Genomic DNA, 19,889 nt, shown 5'->3' on the forward strand with positions numbered 1-19,889 from the left:
AAAGAGGTGTTAGACAGGGTTGCGTGTTGTCTCCATTGTTATTCAATCTGTACAGCGAAGCTATTTTTAAGGAAGAAATATCAGAGGAAGAACAGGGTATATCAATAAACGGAAAAATCTTGAACAACATAAGATTCGCAGACGACACCGCTATTTTTGCAGACAGTCTAGAAGCACTACAACGATTAGTAAATAGATTACATCTAGTCAGTATAAAATATGGACTACAAATGAACGTTAAGAAAACCAAGTTCATGATTATTTCTAAGCAACACATAGTAGGAAGGCTAGATATCGAGGGAAAACAAGTAGAAAGAGTAAATACCTACAAATATCTGGGAACCTGAGTAACAGAAAACAACGACCAAGATAGAGAAATCAGGACACGCATCGAAATTGCAAGAAAGGCATTCATAAAAATGAAAAAAATGTTTGTTAATCGAGACCTTCCTCTGGAGCTGAGAATAAGAGCCTTAAGATGCTACATGTGTTCACGACTTTGTTGTATGGAATGGAAAGCTGTACACTGAAATTAGACAACATAAAGAAGTTAGAAGCATTTGAGATGTGGTGCTATAGACGGATTTTGAAAATACCATAGATATAACGAGTTACGAATGCAGAGGTGCTAAGAAGGCTACAAAAGGGTTGCGAGGAGATAAAGAACATCAAAACAAGAAAGCTGGAATATTTGGGCCACATTACTACAGGTGTGAAATATGAGATATTAAGGCTCATAATTCAGGGCAAAATTAAGGGGAAAAGATCCATAGGTAGAAGAAGAGTTTCCTGGCTGAGAAATTTAAGAGAGTGGTATAGTTGCAGCTCAGTAGATCTTTTCAGAGCCTCCGCAAATGAGGTACGGATAGCTGTGATGATAGCCAACCTCCGATAGGAGAAGGAACTACAAGAAGAAGAAGGACATGTCAGAAAAGCAGACCAAAATCGTTGGATAAATAAAATAACAGAGTGGAGCCCGATAGGAAGAAGAAAGAGAGGTAGACCCTGAAGATCTTCTTTTGAGGAAAGAAGAAATCTGCAGGAAGGCGACTGGCAATACAGACAGAACAGGAAAGAACGGTAGATTGAAGGAATACAGTGAAAACCTTGGAAATTCCTAGCGTATATAAGTGAAAGTGGAGAGAAAATGGGAATATCTTTGATGCATATGTCGGTTAATCTAAAACATAACATGCATTGATACATAAAGTACTAGAGGATAATCGAAAATAGTACGAAATATAATCGAGGTTGTAATGAGGCACACGCACTAGTAACAAAGACGAAAGCATAATGTAAACCATATTATCAAAGATGAGTAGCTAATATACCTCAAACAACTGAACCAGAAACTAAAAACTAACAGAACTTATAGTCAATATTTATATTATAGTGTATCTGGTAGATTAGAATTAAGATTGGATAGAGCGTGTTAAGATTGGATTTTAAAAGATATTTATCGACAATGAAATATGGAATTGGAATCGAGAAAAAGGCAGACTGGATAATATAAGCAAAGATAGACCAAAAAACTAGCAAATAGAATAGAAAGTGACAGAGCAACGCTAATGACCACGCATGGAAAAGGAAACGAGAAGAACACAGGGTAGAAAAAAATAAAAACAGTTTAGCAAAGGATACATATAGGAACGTGAAATATCAGAGGGTCGTTTGAAGAAGGAAAACTAAAACACTTGGTTGCAGAAGTAAATAATTACAAATTTTATATTATAGCCTTACAGGAAGCTAAGCAGCTAGGGCAAATTGGACTTGAAATCGAAAACTATATTTTTTGCTTTAATAGTGGAGGTACAAATTGAATGTTGAGAACAGGCTTTCTAATCAACAAAAAATTAAAGGAGTTAATTCTTGTGAACATACACACACCATCAGAGGAAAAGAGTGCCGAAATGAAAGAAGAGTTTTACCTCAAAGACCATCGTCGTCATGAAATTCGTGCGCAGCGACCACAAAAACCCCCGAGTAATGGTTATTGACTGATTTTGAATGATTATAACATAAAACTCCAGGCGTCCAGTTCCACCATGAGCACCAGGTACCTCGAAGATCATCGCCGTCATGTAATTCGTGCTCAGCGACCACCAAAACCCCCCGAGTAATGGTTTTTGACTGATTTTGATTATAACATAAAACTCCAGGCGACGAGTTCCACCATAAGCACCAGATATCTCCGAGATCATCGCCGACATGAAATTCATCCTCAGGGACCTCCAAAACCCCTGACTAATAGTTATTGACTGGTTTTGAATGATTATAACCTGAAACTCCAGGCGACGAGTTCCACCCTGGGCACCAGGTACCTCGGAGACCATCGCCCTCGTGAAGTTCATGCTCAGTGACCCCCAAATCCCCCGAGTAATGGTTATCGACTGATTTTGAATGATTATAACATAAAACTCAAGGCGATGAGTTTCACCCTGGGCACCAGGTACCTTGGAGTCCATCGCCGAGATGAAATTCGTGTTCAACGACCTCCAAAACCCCCGAGATGAGAAAATCCCCTGAGTTAAAAATTTTTCATTTTCCATCTCTTCGAGATGCACTTTAAATGCATTTTTCTTATGGAAATTTTCAACTGCTGGAGATTAATTTAGTTTACAAACTTTCCTGACACTCTCCTGAATCGAATGTAAAAAGTTGCATGACGATTCATCTTACTGCACAAAATTCCTAAGTTTTCGGCTTTTTAATGCTTCGTTGCGTCGCCTACTTGTGTAAAACTAGGGATAATAATAATAGGCGGTTGAAGCGCAGCCCTATCTCTGTCACCTCCCTTGTATACCGTAGGGACAAGAAATAGCAGACTACCTTGCTATAATCTTTAAACTTGATTTTTTTTTGAAAAATGGCTTTGGCAGAGCCAATTAGCCAGACTTGTCTGTGATTGATTGCAGATTCATAGTCATAAATTTCTTATTTCATAACATAAGTACATACAACAATATTATTTGATTAATAAACTTGATTTATCAATTAAATAAATAAAAAAAGAGTGTGTGTACTTATGTACACACGTAGCATAGTTTAGTCTTCACGACAACCAAATTGATTCAGTTAAGAGCGTTTGGTTTTAATATAGCCTAATAATTGCTTTTAATAAAACAACTTTAAAGAAAACTAACAAAATAGTTTTAAGGCCTATGATTTACTGACATAATAGTCTTGAGATCAAGTAGTTTTATTAGTCATATTAGGAGAACCTTTAAAACTTCAATAAAACTAAAAGGTCACAAAGTAGAATCTAATAAAACCAAATAGCCCGAAAGTTCTTCATAAAACTGATTAGTTTTAAAGTGGACTGAGAATAAACCATTTTAAAACTGCAATAAGACAAATTATCTATTAAGGTTAATTAGTCTTATTTTATACTCTTATTATATACTTTAAAACTAGTAACAAATGCTTAACAGTTTTAAAGTTCTGGCAGAGTATCTACAAGGTAACTTTAAAACCATTATTTTTCTCATTTACCTTTCTCATAAAACCTTTATAAATCTTAAATAAAACTAAAATGTTTTTATTGTGCTACTTGGGCGTTAAAGCCGAAAGTCCGTTGTATAAAAATAGGTTTAAAATTTATCAAAAAATGTTTTTTTGAAATTATGTAGGTACTATATTTAGATACAGTGCACAAATCTGTAAGTTAAAAAAGGAATAAAGTTTTGTTCGCTATTTTTTTACTTTTCTACTTCATCTAAAAACTTTCTGCCATATACTCATTTGGTTGACAAAATTATTCATTGATTCATGGGTTGAATAAGCGATGTATTTTTTGGCAAAACATACAATTAAAGTTTCCATCTTCTGAATTTAGAATACTTTCAGGGGGATTAGCAGGAGCTTTGTCCAAAATCAATAAACATTTCACCTTTTTAGGCGGTATTACTAGTTTCTTCTCTTGAAATTTTCTCACTGCAGGTATGAATCCTTTAAAAACCAATTTTTGAAAATATCTAAAATATCTTTTTCCTTCTAGAATTCGATTTTTTATGTTTTTTTGCATTCATTTTTTTTACATCTGATCTGATTTTTTATCCTTTATATCTGAAGTCCGTTAAATAGAGGTCCGTTGTAAAGAGGTTTTACTGTACTATAAAATAATAATAGGCCAAGAAATGAAGCATTTTGGCTCGCAATTTTTTCGTCCAGCATGGATTTACTTGAAATTTTCAAAGAAGGTAGGGAATAGCCCAAGGATAATTTTCTATATCATGCCGCTGTACGCTAAAACCTTGGGGGTGGTTGCCACCCCATCTCGGGGGTGGGAATATTTTTCGTTACATTTTAACAAGGGAAGTCTATGAAAAATATGATTCTAAGAAAAAAATATTCTTTTCCGCAAATCGCCAGGAAATTTTGACATTCCTGTCAAAATTTCTTGAAGAAAAAGTCAGGACTTCCTTACTGTAAGGAAATGTCATTTCCTTACTGTAAGGAAATGATATTTCCGTACAGTTGTTAGTGTTCTACATAAATCCATAAAACGTCTGTATGCATTTTCGTACTTTTCTCTTGATTTCTTTGGCTATAATTCTAATGAAGCAGTATTCACTGCCTCAACCAGCTCTGGAGGAGTCCCAGGAATGGAAATTTCATCATCACTTATCATTTTACTTTCGAGAACACCAGCAATTAAATTTATAAGCGTCAAGTTTGACAATTCAACCTCAATACGTTTCCATAGTAACCCAAGTAATTTTATTAGGAATTTCAAAGCACCATTTATTTGGGAATAAAATTATCGCGTTTTTTTTTAAATCAATCAATATCTGTCGAATTTTAAACGATTTGCGGAAAAATAGTATGTTTACCTCGTAGGAAAAGCCACATTCCTGGACTCTGTGTTGCTAAGTCTCGGCTTGCGCCTCGACTTAGCAATCTTCACAGTCGTCCAGGAATGTTAAGCTTTTCCTACCCGGTAAACAATGTACTATTACGTTTTCTTCGTAAATCTAATATTTTTAGTTATTCGCGGTTGAAATTAACAGTTTTTCGACGAAAAAATCGACTTTTATAGAGGGTTTTTTGAGAATAAATCGAAAAATATGCATTTAATAAAAAAACTGTACATATCAAATCCTTCTTTTCTAATTTTTCTAAGACTAACACAAACTGAGATACGGCATGTTAAAAGTTAGCTTTTTTCGTCCAATGCATAATTTAAAATATTCAAAGCCAAATAACGGGAAAACTTTGCATTTTTCGAGGAAAACTTACAGAATCTATTTTCAAGTATACAATTAGATGTTTCAAAAAGAAAGTTTCTAACATAAAAATTAAGCGACTTATGATCAAAATAACGTCGGTACCTACTTTATTCTACGAAAAAATCAGTGAGAACAACCCCCTAACTATCCTAGTAATTAAAATTAATCTTCACCCTTCTGTAATTATTTTTATATATTATTATGTATCATTTTATCAATCAAAGATAGAGTAAAAATTTTATTTTTTTAATTATAACGCGGGCACATAAATTTGATACACCCTGTATATTGATTTGTAACTATTTAGTAGAAGGTAGCTTTTACGCAGTCCTTAATGAGTTTTTCCCTGAAGACTTAAAGACATTTGTAAATAAAGTGAAGTGAAAATACAATTTATTTCGGATTATAATTTAAAAAGATTGTTTGTTACGGGATGGTAAAATCCACAGGTAGCTGTAATTATTAGTTTTTAGAAAAATAAAGGTAGAGAGATTTGGAATTTTAAGCCTTTTTGTTTAACCACAAGAATATTTGTATAATTTCCGAAAAGTGATTAGTTTGAGTAGAAGTATTGTTTGAAAGAATGCCTGGGTTTTTCGAATGAAAAAGAGGAAGGTGGAAAGAGAAATGTTTCTGATTGGCGATTGGCTTGGCAATTTGGAATGGGGAAAGGGAGGTTGGAATGTTGAGACAGTTTGGAAAACAAATATTATTGTGTGGCCGGCATCCGAGAAGGGCAGTCGAAAGTTTTCGCGGATAGTTCAGAAGCAAGTACTAGTGGTTGTTTGATAGTGGAGAGTAGCTGAAAAGTGGAACGAGAGACAAATCAAATTGAGATGAAAACCTCTTTAATTCTGTAAAGTCCAAGAGAGTAAGTTACAAGAACTATAGTTATTAAAATTATTTGTGACACCAAGTAAACAAGATACTTGGGTCTCGGAGGTTATTATTGAGAGAAAGAGAGGAGAGAGTTTTGGAGTTTATTGAACGAGTACTGGTCAAAAGAGGCCTGGCTTGTGTTTTGGAGAAACAGTTGCTGGTATGCTGCTGGATTGATGCTGAGAACGGAGAGGGCTTTGATTGGTAGCCTAACATAATCAACAAGGAAGAGCTGTTTGGGTCAAGAGGAGACATCATTGTGTGTGAATCAAAAAGGTCAGTCAATAACTTATGTGATAGATGTTCTTTATAATCAGAAGTTAAAATTTTTGCGTAAAAGCATATGAATTAAGATTCCAACATTCCAAAAACTTAATAGGAAGTAAGTATAAGTAGTTTTGCAAATACTTACCTAAATTTGTTTGTTTAGCTTATTTTATTAATGGTATCAGGAACAAAGCGATAAATATTTGTTTGAATTAGATTAATTATATGGTAAAAGTTTCATTTGGACAATTATGCCCACAGGATTTAATTGATAGATTTTCAAAGCATTGCTTTTGATAATAAAGGTATTTGTATGAGCTTATTTATGGTTTTTCTATTTATTTCCTTCTCCTATTTTATCCCGATAAGGATCAACTAAGAGATACTGAAGCCACGAGAAAGGATAAGTATATATATATATATATATATATATATATATATATATATATATATATATATATATATATATATAATCTAAACCTTTCTACCTAATGGTGTAAGGTGAGGATAAGTATAACCTAAGATAATTTAGTTAATTTTTTATGACAAAAAGGCACCCTGAGATTTTTATCTTATTTTTTTTTTGTATGATTTGCGTCAATTCAATAATTAATTAAATAAATACTAAGTAATATAAAAGTAATAGAAGCAGATCATAACAATATATATTATCAATACAATCAAGAAGTTTGACCAAATTAAAAGGCCTAATTTTAGAAAAATTGGAGTGTAAAAATAAATTGATTTTTTGCAATTTCGTATTTTTTTACCCTTTTCTTCAAAATATCTCCGAAAATACTGGAGATACGAAAAAAATTATACAACACTAAATTGTAGCGCTTTTATTAACTAAAATTTTTCTGTGCATAGATTTTCTCTGTAGTGAACATTTAGCGAGGTGTAGCTCTTTTAAAACCTCTATTTTAGAGAAAACACCCCCTTATTTGACCCCTTTAAACTCACCCCACTTAAAAACTAAGGGATCTTACGGAATTTAATTTATATTCTTATAGATCTTCAAAAAACCCTACAAAATCATTTTTGAGAAAACTTTTTATCACCAAAAATGAAGGAGCTATAGATGTTTATAAAACGATTTTTTTTTCAAAAAATTCGAATAGCCCGAGAGTCCGAAAGAAGACGAAAATGATATCGATCTCGATGAAGATGACTAAAAAACTATTTGTATTTGCATTTGTATTTGTAAATTCGTATTTTTGTGTAAATAAATGTTTTTGTACGTAATTCTACTTTTTTTGTATATATCTATTAAATTACTTAAAAAATTGCAATGTGATGAAGGGTGGTTTTTAAGGGTTGAAATGTTATATTATATCCTAAAGCAATAAGACAATCATTATTTAACCAATCAAAACCAAATTTTACCCATATTAAGGTTTGCAATGTTTTTATATAATTTTTGACAATAAAGGGTAGTTTACACTCCTAAAAATAATCAACGTCTTTGAGCATGATAGAAGCCATCTATAGAATATGAATTATAGGGTGAGATGATCCTATCCTATCCAATCATTCTTTTAGGATAAATAAATTATTTATATATAGCTCTAACAAGGGTGGTTTTAAGTATTGAAATATTATGATATTATATCCTAAAGCATAGAACAATCATTATTTAACTAATAAAAGCTAAATGTTGACCATATTAAAGTTTAGAATGTTATTTTACAATTTTTTACAATTAGGGGTAGTTTTCACCCTTAAAAAAACCAAAAGCGTACAACGGCTCAATATAGAAAATTAACTAGAGGGTAAAGTCAGCCTAATCCCAAACGTTTGTACAAATCGACGCTGGACGAAAAAATTGCGAGGTTTTGCCATTTTTTTCAGCTTCATTTTCTGGCCTATAAAAGGACTGGAAAAGGATAGTGTGGCGTTATTTCAATAGGGCTTTTCATCGATTGTCATTTGCTTCGAGCTTCTGTCATATGTTGTATAATCTGTGTATAATATTAATATACACGGAGTATACGACATATGACAGAAACTCGAAACAAATGACTGTGAATGAAAAGCCCTATTAGATAATTATTTAGTAACCTTAAATGAAATTTGGATGCGCCGCATAAAGATTCCTGACGATTGGCACGTTTACACTATTATCCCGGTTTTAAAACCAGGAAAATCATTAAAAAATTGGGATTCTTACCGTCCAATCGGTCTGGTTTCCTGTATACTGAAAACATATGAGAGACTTATTAAAAACCGTCTGGAATTTTGATTAGAAAAGAACGACCTATTACCAAAAAGTCAGTTTGGTTTTAGAAAAGGTAAATCCACACAAGATAGCCTCTGCCACTGTTTAATAGACATGTATAGTTCCTTTACTTATAAGAAAGCAGTTAGTGCTTTGTTCTTAGATATAAAAGGGGCTTAGGACAACGTTAATCTTCATATACTATACGCGAAAATGTTGGAAATAGGATTACCCGAGATAGTAACATGGACCATCATTAACTTATACATTAATCGAGCTGTTCACGTTAGATTAAATGGAGATCAATCTAACTCACGCTAAACATCTTTGGGACTACCACAGGGTAGCATCTTAAGTCCTATATTATATATACTGTATACTGCTGACTTAGAAACTAAACTTCCTCAACACATAAAAATCCTACAGTACGCTGATGATGTTGCTATATATGTAGAAAATAAGTCAATAGATAGATGTAATGACTACCTTAAATCGACATTGAATATTATAAAAAAATGAGCGACCGATAATAACTTAACAGTATCAGAGAGTAAATCAACCATTGTTACCTTTACTAAAAAACGATATTTTCCTCAAAGCCCTCTACAATTTGATAATTATAGTATTCCTTATAAAACTTCAATAACATTTCTTGGCGTATTTTTAGACTCCAAATTAAATTGGAAAGAACATACAAATTACATATTACGAAGAATGGAAAATGCAATGAATATCATGAAGACTATGTAAGTGTCAGTAACTGGGGAGCTGATCCAAACATATCAATATTACTATACAGAAATTTGATAAGATCGATCTTAGACTATGGATCTATTTTTTATGGCTCAGCATCAAACTCTGTACTTCAAAAAATCGAGAAGGTCAAAAATAAAGCACTTAGGTTATGCACTGGTTATCTTCGTAGCACACCTATATTGGTCATGGAATGTGAGCTTAACGAACCACCACTTTCATTACGCAGGGAATACCTAAGTGAGAAATTTATAGTTAAAGTAGCGGTTAACGATAAACTGCTATTAAATAAAATTGTTCATCTAATCACCTCATACCTAACTCATTATTACTGGAAAAAAATGAAACTGCTTTTAGTTGTGGAAAGCTTTCTCAACGTTTCCAATTCCATTGGCGACATACACTAAATAGAACAAAGCTCGTCTCGAAAACTAAATTATGAAAATTATTTATCTCCAGTTAACTGTCATTTAAGTAATATTCGTGCGACAGACTTCCTTACTAAAATAGACCACCTTCAGTGTGTACAAAACAACTGGGGGAGTTATCAGAAATTATATACGGATGGTTCAAAAATGGAAGGAAAAGTTGAATATGCTATATATTACCCACAAAAAAAGTATAAAAATAAACAACAGATTACCTGATAACATGACAATTTTCACAGCTGAACTCATTGCAATCAAAGAAGCATACAAAATATGTATTAATCAAAAAGAACTCAATTATGTTATATTTACAGACTGCCAAAGCATTGTAAAGAAATTGAAATATAATGTACATAATTTTGCAGAAAATTATATCATCAGTGACATCATAGCAATGAACAGTGAAGCTTTGAAATCGGGCAAAAATATAATATTGTGCTGGATAAAAGCACACATTGAAATAAAAAACAACGAAATAGTAGATGATCTGGCTAAAAAAGCAACAACGAAGGAATCCGCTCGGCAAACCTATCAACTTCCTATGGGAGACATAATTTCTATTATCAGATCTATCAAACGGACGAAATGGCAGGAACAATACAATAATTCAGACAAAGGAAATTTTTACAAAAAAATCCAGCTTACACTTCCCATCAAGACATGGTTTAATCAAGTTTACAACAGAGGCTTTATCAAAACTATTTGTCGAATAAGAAGTAATCACTGTCTGACTCCAGTCTACAAAAGAGAAATAGGACTTGTAGATAATGATGAATGTTTATGTGGAGAGCTAGCTGATCTACAACATACGCTGTTAGAGTGTCCTTTACATTTTATTGAAATATCAAATTTCTATACCAATCTAGTTCAAGTTAATGTACAATTTCCTTTTAATCTAATATACCTTTTACAATCAAACAATCTAGATGTTTATAAAATTTTATACAACCATGTTAATTGTTTAAAATTAAAGCTCTGAAAAAAACTATACAAAAAATACATAAAAAACAAAAGAAAAAAAAACTAAATAAAAAAAAATAAAAAATATAATAAAAAATATAGTAAAAAAAATATAGTAAAAAAAAATTGTTAAAAAATATATTAAAAAAAATAAAAAAACAGGGTAAAAAAAACTTAGTAGTAGTAATGGTTTTAAATTTAGATACTAAGCATATATTTTGTAAAAGAGAGAATTCAAAACACATTGACTGGCCAGTTGGTTGCTTAAACCAGTGCCAATAAAACATAAACACACACACACACACAGTAACCTTATCAGAAATTTCATGATTAAATCAATTCAATCTTTTTTTGCGTGTAGGTAGAGTATAAAGTATAAAAACAAATGTGTAATGTTTGGATATTATACAGCCTTGCTGGTCAGCTAATGTTTTTTGACCTGGCGCCTGGCACACGTTTGGCATGAATTAACTAACCTCAGACATATGGTTCTTTTCATGAGGATTTTTCAGTGCGTCACAAATGATAGAAAAAAAAGGTAAGTCCGTGATAATATACATTTATAACATTTATTCTAACATGACATTTTAGTTAAATCTGACAGTTGTCAAATAGACTACAGGCCCTTGTCAAAAATGGATGGGTCATATGAACCACCAGGTGACGTATATAGGACGATATAAGAGCATAAAATAATAAGATTCAGCACTATGCCGTCACTTGTAAGCAGTCCAACTGAGTGCTGGTGAGAATTCAATAGTGCATGTAGATGTAGAGTGGCTACATTTTGGTCATATATATTTTTGTACGGCATTTTTACCATCGATAGATCCATGAAAAATATTAAGAAAGCGCCCAGTGCCGTAAAAAAATGGTGAGCCACAAAGTTGGTAAATTTTTTTGATTTTCTGACAATTTCCAGGGTAAATTTGGTCATTTCATTCTGTACGGCATCAATTTCATACTGTTTCAATACAACTTCTAATCCATTATTCCGCAACGCCGTACAAAAATCATGCGACAAGGGGAAAAAATCGAGGGTTGCAATCCCCTCTCTTTTCGTGGTCCGGGGGGTGATTTGAAAAAGTACGGCTTCGGTTCCAAAACATTATCTAGCACTCAAAAGTACTATTAAAAATAATGCCGTCAAAAAAGTATTGTTCATTTGAATGTATATTAATAATTATGTTAATTTCATGGTATACTTGATTTATAAAGCTAAAAAAATCATTTGACTCTGTACGGCAACTTTTTTTTTAACATGATGTAAAATAAAATTGGTATATAGTATTGCCGTTTAAAAGAAACTGTTCTAAAAAAATTTATAGAGAAATACAAAAACAGACATTTTTTAAATTATTGCAAAAGTTTAAATATTCATAGATTAATAAAACATAGAAATTTTCTACATTTATCCTTTGTTTTAAATAGTATTAAGATAAATAAATTAAAAAAAATGATGCCGTACATTTTAATGCAGACCATAATCTTTTAGGCTGATGAAAATGACGCTACGATTTTAAAGGTGTAGTACTTTAGGGTCATTTGACGGTATTAACATATTTTTGAAGAGAACAATTATTGATAATATGATAAAATCATTATGACGTCTAACTGAAGTTAAAGGGTGTGTAGGTATATAATATCCAAGAATTGAAACTGTAAATCCCAGTATCAACAGTTTTGTATACTTTTTGGTTTAATATATACTTCAAACATTATTGATACATGTATATAATTGATTTGTTTCATTGTAATGATGTGAATAAATAAACAACTATTTTTTAGAAAAATTACTACTAGAAAACGACTACTTAGCACACAGTACAGTATTATAGGCAGGTGTAGATATATGCCTACAAATGCTAAACGTCGTAACAGAACGTTGCTCGTTAAGCGATATATAATGTAAATTATATTTATTTAATATTTTTATTACTTTTTATCAATATGAATTTTCAGATTTGTACAGCGTTAACTTTTTATAAATTATTGCATTAAGTACAAATGCACTATCTAAATGCCGTATAAAAAAATCGTCATAAATTTCACCTTATATTTCGTTATATGGATTTTTCTTACATTTCATTCTGTGGATTTTTCCTTGACCTTTTTATCCCTACAAACCTTTGGACCAACGAAAATGTACGGCATGTAAAACAATGTTATCTATGCATAAAATACTTTAAAAATAAATTAATTTTATGTTGTTTCATATCACCCCCTGACCACGGAAAGAGAGGGGATTGCAACCCTCGATTTTTCCCCTTGTCGCATGATTTTTGTACGGCGCGGCATTGCGGAATAATGGATTAGAAGTTGTATTGAAACAGTATGAAACTGATGCCGTACAGAATGAAATGACCAAATTTACCCCGGAAATTGTCAGAAAATCAAAAATATTTACCAACTTTTTGGCTCACCATTTTTTTACGGCACTGGGCGCTTTCTTAATATTTTTCATGGATCTATCGATGGTAAAAATGCCGTACAAAAATATATATGACCAAAATGTACCCACTCTACCTGCACTTTTGAATTCTCACCAGCACTCAGTTGGACTGCTTACAAGTGACGGTATAGTGCTGAATCTTATAATTTTATGCTTTTATATCGTCCTATATGCCTACGTCACCTGGTGGTTCATATGACCCATCCATTTTTGACATGGGCCTGTAGTCTAAAATTTTATTTGCAATTGGGCATAAAAACAAATCAATTGTCTTTATCGCATTTATAAAATGGTATTTTCTGTGATTTGTATAGTCTTATAAATTGTACAGATTATATTCCTAGATTTATTATATAATTAGTAAATAAATTTTTTTCTATTATAGCGTCATCTATCGACAACTAGAATAATCACCGAACTAGAATAATTACCAAAGTAATCACCGACGTGCCTTTTTTTCTGTCATATATAATTTAATGCGTTAGAAAGAAATCGAAAAACTGTGACGCACTGAAAAATGCTCATGAGAAAAAGCATACAAGCCATAAAGACATTTATTATAATAGTCAACACAGTCAATAAAGTTCAAAATAAACGGTTTCGTTTGGATTCAAATCGAGTCTCTTGCCATTCTCTGACACCGTGTTTCTGGGTCTACCCGTTATCAAAGAGGCTGTAAGTTGAGGCGTTATCAGACTGTTGCTTTTATCTGTCGGTGTGCGCGCGTGTCGTAAAAATTCACTCTCAAACATTCTTCCCAATCGCACCAAAAGAAGTATAACTTCAAAAATTAATTATTTTTAGTCATTAAAACAGCAAAACAGCTTTGGGAGAAACAGCTTCTGGGAAACTGGTGAACCTTTTGTCCAACGATGTCAGTCGATTTGATCTTGTCAGTTTATTCATTCACCAATTATGGTTGGCACCTCTATCGTCACTTATAGTAATGGGTATACTGTACCAGAAAACCGGATATGCAGGAGTAGTGGGAGTTGTGGCAATATTGGTGACAGTTCCTATTCAAAGTAGGTTTGATTTATAATTATTTTATTTATAGTTAGATTATTTAGACGGAGAGGCAGCGCCGAAAAACTCTCTGAATTTACTAAAGCTAGTTTTTTCACAGTTGATTACCGTGATTGTGTAGAGAAACATGCTTACCTGCGGAGGTAATTAAATCCATTTACTAACGCTGAAAATCAGTACACACATTCTAAATTGAATATAAATAAAAGTTATTATAGTCGGTCAGCTGTATGACGGGACAGAGCCGGTCGGTCGGCACCAATGAATGTACAGGGTTATTCACTATATTTTGGCCCCCTTGTAAACTGCTTTATTTACAGAATTAGAAAAAAAATGTAAAATACAAAAGTTATTCGATTTTTTAATTATGATTTTTTAACATATATATCGTACTAGTGACGTCATCCATCTGGGAGTGATGACGTAATCGACTATTTTTTTAAATGAGAATAGGGGTAGTGTGGTAGCTTATTTGAAAGGTTATTCAATTCTCTATGCAGTAATATAAACAATAAGATCATTATTTTTACAGGATGCCCAAAAAAATTTTTGAATTATTAATTAAACAATTAATTTAATTTAAACAATTTTGGACACCCTGTATAAACAATCATGTTAATGTTTATAGTACTGAATAGAGAATTGAATAATTTTTAAAATTTCTTCTTTTTTCTAATTCTGTAAATAAAAAAAAAATATAATAAAAATGGTAAATTTAAAAAGGACAAAGGACGCACACTGGTATCTACCAATGATACAAACCAAAGACGTATGACGTAGATACATTGATATTATTTGACACATGACAGAAGCTCGAAACAAATGACAATCGATGAAAAGCCCTATACATAAGAATTTGGGGGTATATCAATGGACTTTGGTAATAGTAGGCAACCAATTATTCAGCCACGTATTAGGGTAGCGGTAAACAGCATTTAGGAATTTTTGTAAATTATTATAATTTAAATCTCGAATAGTTGATAATTATATTTTTTACTAATTAAAATAAAAAAAGGTCGTAGAAAAAGTATAGTATTTTACTTGCATGTAATGGATGTTACTTACTCTGTGAATACTCGCCTATGGCTCGTGTCGCAAACTTCATCATCGTGAGTAATAGCCATCATTACATGCTCGTTGAATAATATACCTACTAATTAAGCATGGCTCCTTACACTGATTAGACGTTGTTCTTCGGAGCAGATATGAACTACAACTACTTTGTTTACTAAGTTTAATACTCCTTACACATTTGTCAACATTCTAATATTATTTTAGGCTACACCGGAACATTATCTGCAATATACAGAAAACAGACTGCTTTCAAAACAGACCAGAGAGTCAGACTATTGGACGAAATCATCTCAGGAATTCAAGTAATCAAAATGTACGCGTGGGAAATACCGTTTAGAAACATAATCCGAATTGCCCGACGAAATGAAATAAAAATCATTACAAAATCTGCATATGTAAGAGCTACCTTGGTGGTACTGGACCTTTTCACGACTAGATTGGCATTGTTTTGTACTTTGTTCACTGTTAGTTTGTCGAACGAAGAAATTACAGCGTCGAAGGTAAGTTTATGTATGTTACACTCAAACTCCGAATTCGGACAATGTCCGAAATCTTTACTCACTTCGCGATGTGGACAACGTGAATTACCCACGTCGCGGAGTGAGCATTTTATTCGGACATTGACCGAAGCGAAATTCCCAGAACGCGTTGTGGGTAAACGAAAGTAATCAATTGCCGAAATAAACACGTTCACCGAAGATTGAGCAAACCATAATACCCATAACCCGACGTGGGTAATCTATTTTACCCTCGTCAGGTTGTGGGTATTTGTAATTTGTGCAATCGCCGAAAAGTCTCCAAACACAACCATGTCCTACACTAATTCCATACAAACAAGTAAAATAAAATCAAATTTTCCTTGAAATTCCTTTTTAATGTTGTTCTGAAGCTATTTCCTTGTGGCATTTTTATGATTAACTATTTAGATGGGAAATAAGCCACAGTTAAATTGAAAAAAAAATTATTAACGTTTCGACGCCCAAATCGGGTGTCGTTGTCAAAATACAAAATACTACTAAATTAAACAAAAATGTTGTTGCTAAGTAAAAAATTCTTCTAGTAATTTATTTAATCTGACTCATTTATATTGGCAATTCAGACATATATTATAATAAATAATAAATATTATAATTGTTCGAGCCATTTTAAATATCATATTAAGTGTTGCTTGTTTTGTGTGCACCCTGTATGCAAAACCGTTAGTTATTGAGAATTTACTCCATTAAAATGTTACATTTTTTAAGCCGTACCTTGCATTTGTTAGAGTCAATTTTATTTCTTTAATGTGTAGGGGGATCAGTAGAAGCTTAAGTTCAAGTTTTTGGGGTCGTCACCTTTGTCCCCCGGTCGTCATCTTGGGAATGGGGTGCAAAGGGGTTTCACGCTATATCTCGTAAACTACCAACCCTACGGAAAATCTAATTAAACATAAAATGTAGGAAATTAAATTTTCTACAATTTTATTTTTATTAATTTTTATCGTCAAGTGACCAACAAAAAAGATATAAACAAAAATATGTAAAAAAATTTTAACAAGATTCTTTTGGAGGTTATAACTTTTTTTCATTTCATTTTAAAATAAATAACATAGCAATTTTGTAGAGGGTATTTTAGCGAACAATTTCCACTATAAATTTGTTTAATTTTATTTATTTATATAGGTGTTACAGCGCTCCAAACTTGACCAGATTCTCGAATGCTTATAGGGATATAATAAAAACAAAAGTTAGGCTTACTTTTCTATCTATATATCATAATTTCAATTGGGGCGTTTTTGTAGCTCCGGAAGTACGAGACAGAGATGTTTGTGCTTTTTGGGTTAAGCTTTTTGAATTTTTTGATGATTTTTGGTGAGGATTTTGATTCGGTCAGAGGCGTGCTTTCAGATTTTTTAAGGGGTACGAGTTTTACTTAGGGGAGGGGGGTGCGATTGTCAAAGGCGAAAAAATTTCATTGGGTTTTAAAGCTAAGGGTTAGGAATAAATGTCACTTTTGACCCGGGGATACTACCTCAAACAGGGGCGTCACAAAAAAATCGCAAACTTGCGGGTTGAAGGGAAAAATTGAAAAAGAGGGCAAAAAAGTTGAAAAAAAATTTCAGATGGACGTAAATCGGGTGGTTTTAAAAGAAGAATGTTGTGCTTTTGAACTTAAGCTTTCTAAATTTCTTGCAATTTTCTTGTGCAAAGTTTATCCCTTCCAGGGGAGTACTTTCCTTTTTTTTAAGGGGAGCGAGTTTATCATAGGGGTAAGGAGTGGGTTGGTCGAAAGCGATAAAGTTTTAGCGCGTTTTGACGCTAAGCGTTAGGAATAATTGTTATTTTCGACTGGAACCGCTAACTCGAACAGGGGCGGCACAAAAATTTCGCAAAGGGGAAATTTGAAGAAATGGTCAAAAATGACAAACTCACCCCTCGAAGTACCCGGAGTTTTTATATGTTTGCAAAATTTCCGAAATGGCGAAAATATTTCACAGTTTTTACATGCAAAGCAACCGTAAACCGTGTTCCAACCCGTACAATAAGGGTAGGGGGGGCAACCAAAAAGGGGTCAAGTTGTTAACTTTGCGGCCCAGTAGCGTACTTAAGCCGTAACATATTGAGTCGCACGAGGTATCAAAATTTGCGCATCGATGAGACGAAAAACATAGGTTTTTCGAAATTTTCAATTTTAGATAAAAAATTTCGAAAAAAAATTAAAAATGAAAAAAAAAATGAAAAAAACAAAAAACTGACATAGCTCAGCCCCTATGGCTTCGATTTTGACCAAACTTTTACCGTGGTAAATGGTTTGATATGGCGGATTCGAAAAAATAAGATTAAATCAGAGGCTTCTCAATGGGGAGGAAAAAGGGGGCAAAAATAGGGATATTTCCAACAAAACCAGAAAATGAAGTTTGTCCTTTTGGACTTGAACTTTTTGAATTTTTTGCGAATTTTTCGTGTCAATTTTGACCCTGTCAGTGGCGTGGTTTCGAATTTTTTAAGGGGTGCAAATTTTGCATAGGGCTGAAATCTTAAAAAAAACACACAAAATGAGGATTTTGCTTTCAGACTTAAGCTTTTTGAATTTTTTGCGATTTTTCGTGCCAATTTGAATCCTATCAGGGGCGTACTTTCGTATTTTCAAAGGGGTGCGAGTTTTGTATAGGTGTGTAAGGGGCAATATGAGGTTTGTGCTTCTGGACTTAATCTTTTTGAATTTTTTGAGAATTGCTTATGCCGATTTGATCCCTGTCATGGGCGTACTTTCGTATTTTTTAAGGGGTGCGGGTTTTGTATAGGTGTGAGGGTGGCAATATAAGGTTTGTACTTTTGGTGTTAGCTTTTTAAATTTTTTGCGATTTTTGTGTGCCGATTTTAACTCTGTCAGTGACGTACTTTCGTATTTTTTAAGGGGTGCGAGTTTTGTATAGGTGTGTTGAGCAATATGAGGTTTGTGCTTTTGGATATAAGCTTTTTAAATTTTTTGAGAATTCTTTGTGCCGATTTCAACCCTGTCAGGGACGTACTTTTGTATTTTTTAAGGGGTGCGAATTTTGTATAGGTGTGGGAGGGCAATATGAGGTTAAGCTTTTGGACTTAGCTTTTTGAATTTTTTGCGATTTGTTTGTGCCAATTTCGACACCTGTCATGGGCGTGGTTTTGGATTTTTTAAGGGGTGCGAGTTTTGTATAAGTGTGGGGGTGGCAATATTATTATGAGGTTTGTATTTTTGGAATAAGATTTTTAAATTTATTGCTATTATTTTGTGCCGATTTTAACCGTGTCAGGGGCGCAAATTCGTATTTTTAAAGGGGTTCGAGTTTTGTATAGGTGTGGGAGGGCAATATGAGGTTTGAGCTTTTGGACCTAAGTTTTTGAATTTTTTGCGATTTGTTTCCCTATACCTAAATACAGGGTGTTTTGATTTATTTCGGTTTTTATAAAAATGTAATTTTAACTCGGATTAACGGATTTAGAAATACAACCGGAAGTACTGTTTAAAGTCGCCAAAATAGTACAGGCGACATATTATTCAACGCGCCTAAAACGAAAGTTTTAAAGTCACAGAAATAGTATAAGCGATATATTATTCGACGTTCTTTATAAAGATGGGGACAAATATATACTGTTGGTTTTTAAATCATTTCCGGTTAAAAAGTTCTAACCAAAAGTGCAATATTTTGGTATAGTAGAGTATATTTCATGCGTTTAAAACGGCCTAATCTCTATCTCTTTATACATAATACAAATTGGGGCGTTTTTGTAGCTTCGGATGTAAGAGGCAGAGAGGTTTGTGCTTTTCGAGTTAAGCTTTTTGAATTTTTTGATGATTTTTTGGTGTGGATTTCGATTCGGTCAGGGGCGTACTTTCGGATTTTTTAAAGGGTACGGGTTTTGCTTAGTGGAGAGGGGTTCGATTGTCGAAGGCGAAAAAATTTGAGTCTGTTTTAAAGCCGAGGGTTGGGGATAAGTGTCACTTTTGACCGGGGTGCACTAGCTCGAACAGGGGCGTCACAAAAGCCTTGCCAACTTTCGGGTTGAAGGGAAAAATGTTAATAAATGGCGAAAAAGATGATGAAAATTTTCAGATGGACGTAAATTAGGTGCTTTTGACCGGGG

At 33.0% G+C, this 19,889-nt stretch overlaps 1 protein-coding gene across 1 annotated transcript in view; it reads left to right on the forward strand.

Moving 5' to 3' along the window:
- Window positions 1-19,889, forward strand: part of LOC114349326 (ATP-binding cassette sub-family C member 4-like) — a 148,472-nt gene that overhangs the window by 29,819 nt on the left and 98,764 nt on the right. The window contains exons 4-6 of the mRNA XM_050648982.1: window positions 8,765-8,778; window positions 14,002-14,210; window positions 15,490-15,785. Of these exons, the coding sequence (XP_050504939.1) occupies window positions 8,765-8,778; window positions 14,002-14,210; window positions 15,490-15,785 (519 nt within the window). The remainder of the gene's footprint in view (window positions 1-8,764; window positions 8,779-14,001; window positions 14,211-15,489; window positions 15,786-19,889) is intronic.

Source organism: Diabrotica virgifera, chromosome 4 (genome assembly GCF_917563875.1).
Source record: "Diabrotica virgifera virgifera chromosome 4, PGI_DIABVI_V3a".
NCBI lineage: Eukaryota > Metazoa > Arthropoda > Insecta > Coleoptera > Chrysomelidae > Diabrotica > Diabrotica virgifera.